The sequence below is a fragment of the Trachinotus anak genome, unplaced genomic scaffold, assembly GCF_046630095.1.
Source record: "Trachinotus anak isolate AG129_WGS33_773 ecotype Australia unplaced genomic scaffold, CSIRO_AGI_Tana_v1 ptg000024l, whole genome shotgun sequence".
In the NCBI taxonomy this organism is placed as follows: Eukaryota; Metazoa; Chordata; class Actinopteri; order Carangiformes; family Carangidae; genus Trachinotus; species Trachinotus anak.
In genome coordinates, this window is record NW_027273875.1 from 14,927,286 (window position 1) to 14,942,280 (window position 14,995).

Here is a 14,995-nt window from a genome sequence, read left to right on the forward strand (position 1 = left end):
GTTGATTCACCATCTGTCTCTTGACTCTCTTTCCTTTTAAATCTTCCTGTTGCTAACCAGGGACATTTTGATACTGTAATATTTTAGCACACAATCAGACAAACCAGTATACAATGTGGTCCAATGGCAAATTGTGCTGTTTTCCAAATTATTTTTCGGCCCACTTGCAAAACCTTCACACCTTCCAGTGGTAATCCAAAAAACAGACATTCATCCAAATGGCTGAACCAAGTCAAACCTTTAGTGTCTGCATTGTTCACACATCATCAGACTCAATTAAAATCTCTGTCTTTCTCTAACCTATCACACTAAATTTAACCTGAGAGGCAAAACTCAGGGCCAAAAACCTCCCTAAAGTGTATTGCTTCATCTTGAAGCTGAGATAATACTCTTCACCTCCAACAAGTCGACATTTATTGACTTGTGTTCACTGGTGTTAATCAAAGTTAGAGCTCTCGTTCTAGTTCATGTTCCTACATTGTGACGTACACACTGAATGTTAACCTTTCCAGTGGTTATGAGAGTCCATTCTTGACACAATTCAGTAAAGACATTTCTAACATTCCCCTCCCCTTCAGAAAAAATGTTTTGGCAGTTTAACATGTTGGTGTAATGTCTGATTAAGTATCAAGTCACATAAAAGTCTTGGCACAAATCTGAACTGAATGTTGTCAGATTAGTTTAAAAGTTGGTTGGTTAGATAAGGACAGAGAGACTGAATCTTATTCACCTAATTAAGATTAATAAATGTATAATTTAATTATCATCTCCTTGACTCAGAGACAATAAAACTATTGAAACATTATAAATGACCAGATTTTAGGTTGTTAGGGAGATTTGTCTAATTTCAGATCAGTTTATAGAAATCAGGTGCAGTGAGGAGTAAAAGAGGTTAAACACTTCCTCCTTCAACTTTTATTGCATCTAACTGCTTGAATGAATAAATGAATAAATCTACCAAAACGCTTTGCATACAATGTCAGTCCCAACTTAAGCCTTGTCATTCTGTGTTTGTGCACTACTGGACATTTGAAAGCAGTTTTCTCAATTAAATGCTGAAAATGTATTAAGAGATTCATTAGAGCAGCAGGGGAAAGTGTCCGTCACACTAAAGACTAAAGCTTCAGTGGTAAAATTTGTTTTAAAAATCCATCAGTGATGCAGACTGAGAGAGAGGTTCTTCCTTCCTGTCATTGTGTTCCAGCAGTGATACAACTTCATGTGACAACTTACGTAACATCAGAATCAAGCTGTATAAGTCACCTGTATCTAAATGACAAAAAGCTAAAACTTTAACTGCTTGATGAAGTCAGTTAAGTTAAAGGTCCCATATTTTACACATCCTGTATTTATGTGTTGATATCCATAAGAAAATATATTTGTGGTTTTAAGAACCAAAAACCATCTCAGTGTGGTTTTACATCTCCTCTCTCAGGCTTCTCTCTGGAGCTTAGTCGGAATCAGGCTCTGAGCCTCTCTTCTGATTGGCTGACTGTTTTCTGAGTGATATGATAAAAATATAGCAGATTTCAGGTAAACACTCAGAGAAACCAAATCCTGCAAGTTTGGATGGTGTGACCAGGTGGGCAACTGCTTTGTTGTGACATCACAAAGTTGCAGAAGTCCTGACGGCTGGTTTAAGGCTCAGTTTCTGAATACAGGCTGTGTGCATTTCTCTGTGGACTGAGGCTTTGATACTTTCACAGTATTAATTTAGAACCTAGACCTGCTTTATAATCACAAACACATGGACATCTACCTTTATACAATATGGGACCTTTACGTGTTTCATGTCTGAAAACGTAACACCGAGTATATATGTATGTAAGTACAGTGGGCCTGTGTTTGTGTCACTACCATGTAGAGAAGAGAGACAACCAGCTCAGTATGCTGAGTTTTTACAGACACACGCCTCCATAGTTGAAGGTCCATATTATCTGAAGTAAATAAACTGTATCATTCAAATTGTACGATGGATCTCCAGAGATGTTCGTCAGTAGGCACATCTCCCTCTGTGGCCACAGGCATTGACATTTCTACTGTTGACGCTTGGCAGCTGTTCGGACAGAGACAATGCACTTGTCCGTTCTGCTTAACCATAAAGTGCCCCGCAGCCACCAAAGCTTGAAGTTAACTTAGGTTTATGACGCACATTCACAATGCATCACATCAACGTCTGCCTCAGCGCACTGTTTCTGAAGACGATAGAGTTGACAGGGATGAATCCAGCTATTCTGCAACTGTTGAACAAAGGGAAGCTTTTCTCCTTTTTACTGGTATTGCCATTTCAAGCCAGCCAAACTATTATTTAATCATATTAGATGAAAACAGCAAATAATCTAAACAACATATTCTGTAAGGTCCATTCGGAAATGGGAAGACTCTGCTTTAAAAGGTTAAAATATGGACATGATAGGAAAAATTGCTATTTTATTTTCTAGAGTTGATAAATGAAGTGAAATGAAATTAAAGCTGTGTTGGGCTGAAATCTAGAAAAAAAAAGGCCGGACTTTGAAAACACAGCTGCCCTCCTGCAGCTCTCCCCTCACGGACACATGCCTGCGTCTCATACATGGCCACTCATCACCTGCTGTCATGGTGAGTGTACCTATACAACCGACCACTACAACACCTACCTCCCAGGTGAAGTACGCCAAGTTCTCTCCGTCTCTGCTTATCCTGCTTCAGGTCACTTTAATTGATTCATTGTTATATATTATTAGGAATTATCGCTAGAAAAGTAGAGAAAATGTGATATAATGTCACACAATAAATAATTGTAGGCCTTCACTTCTTGTTTTCCATAATTTTTTGACCAGTTTTGACCATTAAAAATGTGTTAAGTTTCATTCTGTGTGGTGTTGAAACCTTACTGTAGTTTTAATTTGTTTTTACCTTTGCCAAACAATCCCAAATCTTGTTCACAATATTCCTTTTAGTTTGGTTGAGAAGCAGCAATCATGATCAACTTTGCAAATGTTCTCGGCTTAGACGTTCAGTCAGCAGAAACACTGCTTTGCAAAAAGTATCCGCAGCAGCACAGCAACAGTGGTTACTAAATGTATTGTCTCTGTCACGGATGATGTCATTTTTCATTGCACACAGTCTGATCTGGAAACAGACAGTGGAAGGAGCAAAGTGAAGGAATGTAAAATATCTGTTGCCTTGACTACTGGCGAGTGTCCGGTCAGCAGGCAGCAGACCCAGATCTCAGGGCTGAAAACTCAGTCCAGCTCCAAATAAAAACATACGTTTGAAGTGGAAAAAGGATGGAAACACCATTCTGTCTTCTGCAAAACAGCAGACTCACATCGCTGAATAACACACACTGTGCCCTTTGGTTTAATACTGTTGTGTTACGACATTTTAAAGGGGCAATCCACCTGTTTTACACATAAGTGTTATTTTACTTGTCACAAGGAGTACCAGCGGTTTCTAATATCAGAAAAATGTAAAAGCTTTGGCTACAAAGAACCACTGGTTTAATCTTAAAACAGTGCGCAGTGGTGTATTTTATAAATTCGCCATATCTTATGTCAGATTAATGTAATGGAGTATAAAGCACTGTAGCATAAAATGGGAACACTCAAGTGAAGTAAAAGTACCTCAAAAATCTATTTGAGTAAGTGTACTTGATATCATTAGTCAGAGCCAGTAAAAAGGAAGTAAATTCACAGTGACAGTCTACAACCCTGTTTAAATGGGTATTTAATGTTGCACTTGAAGCTAGTTGCAGACACATGATGGCGACTTTAGTTCTCCAGAGGCTTTCACACCTCAGATACTACTGCACCTGATTTTTGAAGGATGAATGTGCCGCTGAAACCTCTGCAGGCACTGTGCGTGACGCTAAGTCAAACATGAACCGGAATCTCTGTGATCCCTCTCTACTGCTGTGCCAGCACAGAGCCCCTACAAGCTGGATGGGTTTTCAAAAGCCTGACAAAGTTATCATTGGTATTATCAATAAATCTATCACCCACACTCTGGCCTATTCTAATGATTTTGTGTTATATGGCAGTCACTAATAAGCGGGGGTAGACTGTGATTTTCAGCTACATTTCCAAGCCTGCAGAACCTCGAACCAGCTGCTCTGCTCTGAACCATGAATCAAGCCGAGCATCATTCATTTGAAAATCAGAGCTACATATCCACTGGGATATGAGCAAAAAAGAGCAAGAAATTGTGGCACTGGCCAAACACAGTGTTGTCATCTTCACAGGAGCATTGCATCATATAGCAGTGACAGTACACATGTTCATCTGTCATAAATATCCTCCAGTAGATGACTGAAAACTGAAGCTGAAGCTAGTCGGGAGGATTGCTGCTGCAAAGTATTTCACACACTGTTTAAGTCTTACATTCTTATTTCTCGGTGACATGACATCAGATCAAACACACCTGGTTTACCGAGCCTCACGCTGACGTTTTCCTTGTCTTCATCTTCACAGTGACCTAAAGCGCAGAGTCAGTATTCTCATCGACGGTTCCCTCATCATTGCCCAAGTCAAGCCAGAGGATGCTGGGAAATACACCTGTGCTCCTAGCAACAGCCTGGGCCGACCGCCGACTGCCTCTGCCTACCTAACTGTGCAATGTGAGTGTGCTGTCTTCTTCTTTTCCCCCCTCGACTTTTTACTTGTAATCAGTGCTAAACTTTAAACACTGTTCTGGTGCATTGTAAGTGTCCCTCTGTTAAAGCTGAGGCCACCTCGGCTCTGTTATCATTTCTACCTTAACCTAACAGCTGCTGTGGTTCAACAGGAAGGAAACTGGGCAGAGAAAGATGCTGTTATATAAAGATGTTCTGTGTGTGTGGATTATAAAACGATATCTGTATTAATAGCTGTACCAGTTGAAAAATCAGAAGTTATTGCATGTTATTACTACTTTTACTTACTCTAACCTTTTCTCTCTATCAGCTTCTCACTATGAACAATGTTCTGATATCAACTCAAATGTTTCTACTAAGTCGCACAGCTTGAGGTGGGAGGGGTTCATTTCGTAAAAAGGCGATGTCATGTATTTTCATGCATCTATCAGAACTCAGCAACACTTGAATTAAAATATTAAAATGTTTTGTATTTTTTTTCATTTTTTTATTTTAATTGTTGCTTATTTAGTCATGAATGACTGTTGATGAATGTTTGATGTTGTAGAGAAACAAAATAATAATATTATATATGTGCTGACAAAAATAAATAAATAAAATAATCATGTTTGGTAGAAAGATTGGTAACATAATTTTCACTCTACAATATAATTGTTCCCACTGCCCTGTAACAATATTAGGGAGATTTGGTGTAGCCTGGCTGCCATGCCCGGTCCCACAAATATAAAAGAGTTTGACTTCAAAATTAGCTTAGACTGGTCCAATAATAACTCAGTTGTAGCATCAAAATGCTCCTGTTCAAGGACAGAGAGGACATCCAGTAGCACTGAAGGCTTCTTATGGGAGTGGATTGGTCGATATACGTTCTCTAAATGAGTGAAATCAAATATGACACCAGTTTTAATGGAATAGTAGTAACTCAACATTGTGAGCACAGAGTCTTCATCTCTACACACTGTTAAGAAGAGACCCCGGTTCTAACCAAGACCATGAATGTGAGTTTCTATGCATTTGGTCTGTAGCAGCATTGTTTCCTGATAAATCTGACACTGTTGTCCTCAGACCAGTGCACCCTCTGCTCAGAGGAACTCATTTGGACTCTAACACCCAAACCCACCCAACACACTTTTCTGTTTTTCATATGTTTGCTTCCCGACTCTCCCTCTCCCTCTCTCCCTCCCTGTCTTCATTTCTCCTATGTAATCATTCATGTACGTTTTCACACGCACACTGACACATCTCTGTCTCTCCCTCCTTCTTCTCTCCTCCCTTGAATCACTTGCTGGCTCCATCAGTCACTCCCAGCTGTAGAAACATGGGGCTCTGTGAATTTGTCACCTCAGAGAAGCAGCTGGCTGTTGTTTGGAGCAGGACCAGCTTTGAGATTCTAGCCTCGTCGACCGGTGACCGGCCACTGGCAGTAGTCAAGGCAACAGACATTTTGCATTCCCTCGCTCTCCTGCCTCCTTCGATGGCTGTACATTAGATTGTGTGGTGTGTGTATGTGTGTGAGTGTGTGTGTGTGTAACGAACAGAGGCAGGCAACACCAGTTGTGAGAGGGAGGGAGAAGTGAGCGGGAGGGAATTACATCATTGCTGTAAGACCAGGGACTTTTCTCTGTCAGATTGCGGAGCCCTCTCTCTCTGTCTTTCTGCCCTATTCTTCCTCATCTTCTCCTTTTGTTTCCTCTTCCTCCCTTTATCCCTCCCTCTCAGTCCTCGACATCTGCTGCTCCGCATTTGTTTCATGCCCCTTTTTCACGCTTCTGCAAAATCTCTCTCCCACTCTCTCTTTTTCTCTCCATCCTCCCTCTGTCTTTTTCCCTGAAGTGCTTGCCAGTGAATAACTTCCCCAAAGCATCTTGCAGTGTGAACCAGCGTGTCGTGAGCGATAGCGCTGTCTGAGGGCTATATTTAGAAACTTGGCTGATACTCTTGTCTGTGGCGATGGTGGCAGTGCTCCTCTGGGCTCCTTGTGGCTGAGCGCTGCCAGGCCGGTGGTTAGGAGGACAGCAGTTGTAGTTCAAAGTTGTTGCTGCTGTTCTCTCTCCGTGCTTCAATCCCTCCATCTCACCATGTCACACAGTCACTCCCTCACTCTCTAATTTCTCCTTCGCAACGCCTGGGTTATTGCATTCGCAGTCACGCCGCCTCATCTCCACCAGCACCTCTCTACCTTACGTCATTCAGTCACATCTCTCTCTCTCTCTCTCTCTCTCTCTCACCTGTCCTCTTTCCCACGCTCGTGCTCTGCCTCGCTCGTCCTTCCTCTATCGCTCCTCTGATAGCGCCCACCCCTCCTCCTCCTCCTCCTCCTCCTCTCACTCAGACCATTTCTCTTCCTTATCACCCAGTGCCTGCTTTGACGCTCTCCTCCTTGACCTCATTTAGGCACCACACTGTTCTCGCCCCTCCTCACAATTCAGGATTTAAGAAGGAGAAGTTTTAGCTTTTTTTCTTCTTTTCCCTCCCCCTTCTCCTCCTCCTTCCTCTACCAGATGGATGGATGGACCTTTTCTTGTGCGCCTGTGTTTGCCCCAAGGGTGTAGCTCAACCATATCGAATTATAATTATTTAAGACTTAAAGTACAAATGGAAAAATGTGAAAGCAGAGTGAGTAATGTTGAGCAAATATACTAATAAAACTCAAGCAGATCAGAGCTGATCAGATTAGACTGATTGAGGTGGGGATGGTCTGGTGTGATGTAATGTAATGTGATTTTTCATACTGTCTATAACTAAATGTGACAGTAACTCCATCCACCCATCCTTTAGCTGCACCGTTTGTCCCTTGAGAGTCACAGGGGAGGGGGTGAAGTCAATCCCAGCTGACATTAGGGGAGAGGCGGGGTACACCCAGGACAGGTCGCCAGTCTGCCACAGGGCTGACACATGACAATCAGTCCTGTTCACAGCTGGTTAGCTTAGCTTAGCATAAAGACTGGAAACAGGTGGAAACACTGAGACTGGTTTGGTCCAAAGGTACCGAGAGCCACATACCAGCACCTCCGAAGCTAAATTACATGGTACAAAAACTAAAAATGAGATGGCTCCATATTTAACAGACAGATGTTAAAATCAAATCAGCTCCAATCAAATCAATAAATTGGCTCATTTAACTCTCTGCAACAAAGTGAATACATATAGTTCACATGTCAAACTATTTCTTCAAGCTTTGGACACAGTTTTGATCAGATTTTTCTCTTTTACTGTAATAAGACTGTGTTTCTGTTGTGTTAAATACATACTATGCTACAATGCTAACAGACGCACATGGTGAGAGTTTTCCAGGAGCTGTAAATTTGAACATAACCTTTAAGCTAAAGAAATACTACAGGTATATATTTTCTATAGTATCAGTGCACCTTGTCATATAATGCCTTAGATTTATTTTTTTAATCTTAGATTTAGAAATGTTGGCACGGCTTTGTGAATCCACCACTTTGGTCCAGACGGTTAACCTTCGCTGGATGTATTGTCCTGAAGTTTGGTGCAGATGTTCACGTCGTCTTCAGGATTATTATCATGTATTTTTGACTGTAGCACCATCATCAAGTCCAAATTTGAAATTATGCCCAAATGCATGCCAAATGATGACAATCCTCAGCTGTACTTTTTGCTGGTTAGCAAATGTTAGCATTGTCATTGTGATCATGTTAGCATGCTGGCATTAGCTCAAAGCAGCGTTGTGCCTCTCACAAGATGTGCTGGATCCATCCAAGCTGCTTAATATATTTAGGTGTCAAGGTTACATATAAATACAGTGAATATTTTTTTATGCATTTGATGTTTCAAAGTATATGTAACTTAACTAACAGCGTTGTTCTTTGAGTTTCTCTCTCTCTTCTTTTTGACACGAGCTGATCACAGTTGTTTTCATGTGGAGTGAATGGGGACAGTTTAAGTTTGACAGAAGACGGTGCATCACACACGCGTGGAGCAGGTTGTAGTGAGATTCGATCATGTTCAGATCTTGTGTGTTTTACTGCACGTTGTCATGTACACCGTGCTGCTCATTTAATTTCAGTTGACGAATAAACCTGATGTGCTGGGAGTTTGATTGTGTCCCTGCAAACACACAAACACACAAATGCTGCTCTGAGACCAGCTGTGCTCCACATAAATTCATTTGTTGTTTTATGACGAGCCCACTTCCCATAAACTGTGTGATTTCCCAATCTTCTCTACACAGCTATTATAATCACCAGGCACCAGACCTCCTGCACTGCAAAGACATGTTTTACCACTCGGTTTTCTCTCTGCGTTTTACACCAGATCCTGCCCGTGTGGTAAACATGCCATCTGTCATCTATGTGGCCATTGGTCTGCCTGGCTTCATCCGCTGTCCTGTCGATGCCAACCCCCCTGTAACTCTGGTTAAGTGGAAGAAAGATGGCCTCCCTCTGCGGATAGATAAGGTGAGCCAGTGCAGTTCTGCAGCTGTGGTTCCGCTCACTTTAACTCACCTCAGACTGGAATCAGGTCTTTGGTTCAACCCTTCAGTTTCTGTGTTTCACTCTCTCTTACTGAGTGAAAACTCCAGGACTTCTTATTCATTTCCAACTGTAGTTATTGACAGAAGCAATGAGTTATTGTTCCTTACACATTGCCCGTGACTCCTCCATCCGCAGTACCCTGGTTGGAGCCAAATGGACGATGGGAGCATCCGTGTGGCAGAGGTGACAGAGGACTCCCTCGGCACCTATACCTGCATGCCTTACAATGCCCTGGGTTCCATGGGATGGTCCCCTCCCGCTCCCCTGGTGCTAAAGGTATGTGCATAGTCACTGAGCGTTTATCTATTCATTCAGTAGCCATACTGCTGCTCCTTTTAGGGGGGAAGCCAATCCCAGCTGACACTGGGCGGGGGCAGGGTTCACACTTGACAGGTCACAGAGACAAACATCCCTTTACTCTCACATTCACACTGCCAGTCGCCTGGCATTTAACCTGCATGTCTTTGGAAGTCAGACTACTAGAAAACCCACACAGGCACAAGGCTCATCGGTTTTCACCCCATATTCTGGTTCACTCTGGGCAGGACCCTCCCAAATTCTCAGTGGTTCCTGGAGGGGAGTACAGGCAGGAGGCTGGGAGAGAACTGGTCATCCCTTGTGAGGCAGAGGGAGACCCCTTTCCCAACATCACATGGAGGAAGGTTAGACCCCCTTCACACTCCTCACTCTACACTCCTGCTCCGTTTTATATAATTTGTTTGGCAATTTTTCTCTATGAAGCTGTTTAATAATCAGTGCTTCATATTATGTTCCTGTGTTTTCCATTGTTTTCTCACATTTTAATTCTGTGTGTCATTTTAATCACATTCTAATGACGTCTATAAAATACGCAATCAAGGGAACATATTAGATTCTCTCAATTGTTTGCTTGATTATGAGACATGTTTAATTTTGCTCATTGACTACTGTGTGATGAGCTATTGTTTTTGTCTCCTACTTACGAAATTTAGATCTCATCATTCTGTATAATTAGATATGTAAGTTAGATACTGAAAGCAGTATTATTGCAGTAGATTGGAGATTGAAGACTGTTTTTTGGTGGCTGGTAAACTGTTTGAATGTGTGACCTATGTGTTGTGAATTTTTCATATCCTGTTCCAACACTGTGCACCTCTGTCTCTCTCTCTTTCTCTCTCTGTCTTTGTCTCTGTCTCTGGCTGACTCTGTCTTTCCATGCCTGGGTTGACTGCAGGTCGGGAAGCCCAGTAAAAGTAAGCACAATGTTCTGCCCCGCGGCAGCTTACAGTTCAAGTCACTCACTAAGGAGGACCATGGGGAGTGGGAGTGTGTCGCCACCAACGTTGCCACGAGCATCACTGCCAGCACGCACGTCCAAGTCATAGGTACTAAACATGCACAAGAATGCACGCGCACACATATAGATGCTAATACACGCTGTACATCACATCAGATTCTCTTTATTTAGCAAGTGCTGTAATCAGCCGTTGACGGCACCACCCTCCACAACTTTTTGTGTGTGTGTAGTATTTATATATTATTATCTTATTTTATATTTTTTATTTATTTTATCTATTTTTATATTACTTCAGCCCCATGTCCATCACTTAATCAAGTGGAGAAATTCAGAGCTGTGGTTGGACAACAACTGTTCAGGACAGAATCTAATGAACAGTCAGTTACTCAGGAAGTTAACAGGAGCGATAATAACATTATGTACATATACTTTCAACACACAACTACATTGTAATGTAACACAAAGACACAGTCTTGTGTTGTGTGGTGTGGGAGCTCCAAAATGCTCAGGTCGGTCATCTGTGAAACACAAGACACACTTTGTCATCAGGACACATGGAGATGAGGAAGGTCAGATGTTGGTTGTGAATCAGGACCAACAGGAAACTAATGAGTCGACTTTGAATTGTCTCATGCTGACCCTCTTCTGAAGCGAGTTATGGAGACAGTGTAGAGTCTACAAGAAACTCACCCTGTCCCCACTACTTCTACTGAGAAGCCAGTCAAGGGCACTCAGGATCTGAATCAGGAGGTAGGACCACAGAGAAAATAGTCTAACTTCTCCTTCTTAGCCCTCTCCCTTGTTTGTGAACCACCCCCTGGTTTGGAGAAGCACTTCAGAAAGAAAGCTGTGTGTGTTTGTTGTAAAATTATACCACTTTGGATGGGACACCACTTGTAATCCAAACACATCGTTAGACACCAATTTTGAGTTTTTGAGTTGAATTGAGTTCACCTTCCTCCTTCACATTCATGCAAAGTGTTTCACCATCTGGAGAGAGAGTAATCCTTTTATTCTTAAAGGAAGTTTAGGTGGATGTGTTAGATGAGAAGATCAATACCACTCTCATGTCAGCACATTAACTGGAGTGAAAGCTGAGATTAGTTCACTAATTAACATGCTGTATATCGTGAAGGGTTGTTTAACCTGTAGTCACACCATAATGGAAGGAGTTACATGCTATTTCCCTCTGACTTCCTGCACCAGGCTGCTGTTCACCAATAAATAGTTACAGCACATAACTTACATTTCTCTTTACGATTACCAAACAAGATACACAATAATCTTTGAGTTTTAGAGGTGTTGGTCATTGTATTTATGAACTTGAGTTGAGCTGTAGAACTAAATTGTGTAATAAACCAGATGATGACACATTAGATGGTAATCAACAGTAACAGTGGTTACATGAATAAAACTACATGAAGCATGAAACTGCTGGGTGGGGGACACTTTTGGACCAGAAGCAGCGTTTCCAAAGGAACAGGAGCGTTGGTGGACAACTCTGCTAGCATCCTTATTGCTCTGGCATCCTGCAAACACAACAACTACACACTAAAGTCTGTCCTGGAGGAAAATCATTCATCATGAATTAGTTATGAAATGTGGAAATCTTCTGGTCAGTCTTTGTCCTCGCTGACCACCGTACTTCCTCTTTGGATGTGAGCCACTTAAATCAGAGCAGTACAATGACTGTATTGAACTGCCCTCCAATTGGTTTCCTGTTGCTTTGGCTCAAGCACAGTCCTAAACAATGGAACTGGAAATGAGCATATTTTATTTTTTATCCTATAAAAATGCATATGAAGAATTTTGTCTTGACTGGGCTTATTTTTGGCAGGTAAAAACCTAAACAAACCATTTTTTGACTACATCTTTTTAAGATTACATCATGCAGATACTGTTTACATCCTTCTTATTTTCTTTTTTTACAGTCAAGCGTTGCATTGGGTTGCTAGCCGCTGAACAATACATCATTGGGTCCAGCTCACAGTAAATTTCTTTGACAAGTAAAATGTACTGTACCACAGCAGGACCACTCAGTGACTAATGTGCCCTTTCAACAACACAGATCTCACTGCTCTCCCTCCCTGCAGGCACAAGCCCCCACGCCCCCACCAGCGTCCACGTGGTGGCATCCTCCACCTGGGCCAATGTGTCCTGGGAGGCGGGCTACGATGGCGGCTTCCAACAGACATTCTCAGTCTGGTATGGCTATGTGTGAGTCATCCCAGCATGCTTTGCTTCCTGCTTTTTCTTCTTTCAATACTTCCTGTGTTGTTTCTTAAAATGTCTTTTCCAGGGTTGTGTTCAGAACAGTTGTGGAAGCGTAGAGATGGAAATACATGGCGGTCCAGTGTGAGTGTGTTTTCATCTCTAATCTTGGGATTTCTGAAGGAAAATCAACTGCAACTATGCTGAACATGACCCAAAGTCTCTGTCCTGCTGCTGTTGCTGCTGCTGCTTTGCCGCTGCTTGACTGGGGGAAGGGCCTGGGTTAAAATGTTTCATTTATTTGATTACTTGAGATTTTAGCCATCTCTTGCTCAATGTGACTTAAATCACACGCAAGTGAATTTTGACTTGCTAAAATAACCTTCTGCTGCTATTTGTCTCTCACTCAAAACAAATATAAAAGACAGTGTTGGGTGATGTCATGAAATAGCATGGGATCGTGGGAGTTGTTGTCTTCACCACCATTGCTGTCAGCTTCTTGGATTCCTCCAGTGTCAGTGGTTCAGGAGGTTTTTACCTTGAGCTGAATCATCCACAGAGGTCTTTTCCTCCTCTCCATAACAAACAGACCCAGAGGTTAAAACCAGTAGAAAAAACAAAGACAGCAGTTTCACTTTAAAAATCAGTGAATCACCGACACAGTTCAGCAGACACAGGACGTCTTGAAGCGGCTGGGAGCTGAGCTGTCTAACATCTTTTTTCCAGAGGTCAGATGACTAAAATCCTTCATCTTCTTAAAATACATAGTTGAAACGACCAAGGTGTAAAAAATGTGACTTAAAACTGGATAAAAGTCAATTTTGAGCTCCTGGCAGGAAACCAAAACACTGATACATGAGCATAGAGAATCTGATGTCATAGACAGGCGACCAATAAAACGGACTATTACTATGATTAAAATCACAGCTTTCTCTGGTTTGAGAAACATTCGTGACATTTGTAAACACAGATCAACAAAATACATAATATGGGTCTAGTGTGTAAAAGTTACATATAATAACTTGAACATATTTGCTGTGTTGTTCATATACAAGGTAAATATAGTATGAAGTGGAGTATTAGGTGAGAGTAACACAGGAGGTTAGATCACTTCACACACCTGAGTTACAGGTTCTGTATAACATGTTATAATCTTTGGAAACAAATGAGACGGCCAATAAGAAACTAACCTGCTGGGCTCTGTGTTACATCTCATGTTGTGTGTGAGGGAAGTATTGTTATACTAATATTGTTTTGAGGCACAAAAGAGACCACTTTGCCTCAAACAGAGCAGTTAGTATCATCCTACCTGCAGCTGAGGATTTGTTGGAAATGTGATCTCAACTCTAACAGTGTTGCAGGTGTCAGGTGACGACTTCTATCAAAATTAATTTAATATTTATATACTGAGACGTCCTGAACTAATCCACAGTATCAGGGTAAAGCATTATAAGCCCGATTCTGGTTATTGTAACCCATCATGCTTTATTAATCCAGTGAGGGAAACACAGAGCAGAACAAATATTTTAAAAAAGGAAGACAGCAGCTTTAATTAATGATATTCCTTCTGAGAGCAAACATCAGTGAGTGATGTGAGCAGAGCAGCTTTGGGTTGCATCCATCTCAGTGTCATTTCTCAGGTGAGCCATGACTCCACAGTCCTGCTGTTATTTAAAAGAGGATTTCAACTTCAGGATTTTTTTTTTCTTGCTGTGGATGATGAGTGGCTTTCCAAACGCCCTCCAAACCTTCCTACCACAACAGAAACAGACTGAGTGCTATGTCTACCAAATATTTTACAGGACCTTTTAAAGGTAAACTGTGACCATGCTACATTTTCTTAATGCAGAGCTGTTCAGCTGTCAGACATGTGTAAACTCTGTTACTGTGACTAATTTTAGTGAAGGCCTACTTAAGGCTGAGTGTGCACTGTGCAGCTGTATCATGTAGGGAGAAAACATAATACACTGCAAGGTCCCATACAGTCTAAAGGTAGATGTCCATGTGTTTTTTGATTATAAACCAGGTCTAGGTTTTATATTAATACTGTGAAAGTGTCAAAACCTCAGTCCACAGAGAAATGCACACAGCCTGTATTCAGAAACTTCTGTTACTTTTTGATGTCACAACAAAGCAGTCACTGCCCTCAGCCACACTCCAAGTGGACCCACCATCCAACCTTGCAGGATTTGTTTTTTTCTGAGTGCTATATTTTTATCATATCACTCAGAAAACAGTCAGCCAATCAGAAGAGAGGTTCAGAGCCTCTCTTCTGATTGGATGACTGACCTGTTGTTACTAGAGCTCCATAGAAAAGAAAGTCTGAGAGAGGAGATGTAAAACTACACTGAGATGGTTTTTGGTTCTTAAAACCACAAATACAGTATCTCACAAAAGTGA

General features: G+C 41.6%; 1 protein-coding gene across 5 annotated transcripts in view; it reads left to right on the plus strand.

The window, feature by feature from the left end:
* Positions 1 to 14,995, plus strand: part of LOC139607454 (protein turtle homolog B-like) — a 134,630-nt gene that overhangs the window by 77,044 nt on the left and 42,591 nt on the right. For 4 of the 5 annotated variants that reach the window (XM_071460314.1, XM_071460317.1, XM_071460319.1 and 1 more), the window contains 6 exons: positions 4,452 to 4,597; positions 8,888 to 9,030; positions 9,244 to 9,384; positions 9,654 to 9,770; positions 10,322 to 10,472; positions 12,478 to 12,601. In XM_071460314.1, coding sequence (XP_071316415.1) covers positions 4,452 to 4,597; positions 8,888 to 9,030; positions 9,244 to 9,384; positions 9,654 to 9,770; positions 10,322 to 10,472; positions 12,478 to 12,601 — 822 coding nt within the window. The remainder of the gene's footprint in view (positions 1 to 4,451; positions 4,598 to 8,887; positions 9,031 to 9,243; positions 9,385 to 9,653; positions 9,771 to 10,321; positions 10,473 to 12,477; positions 12,602 to 14,995) is intronic. The other variant, XM_071460316.1, reaches the window with a different exon arrangement.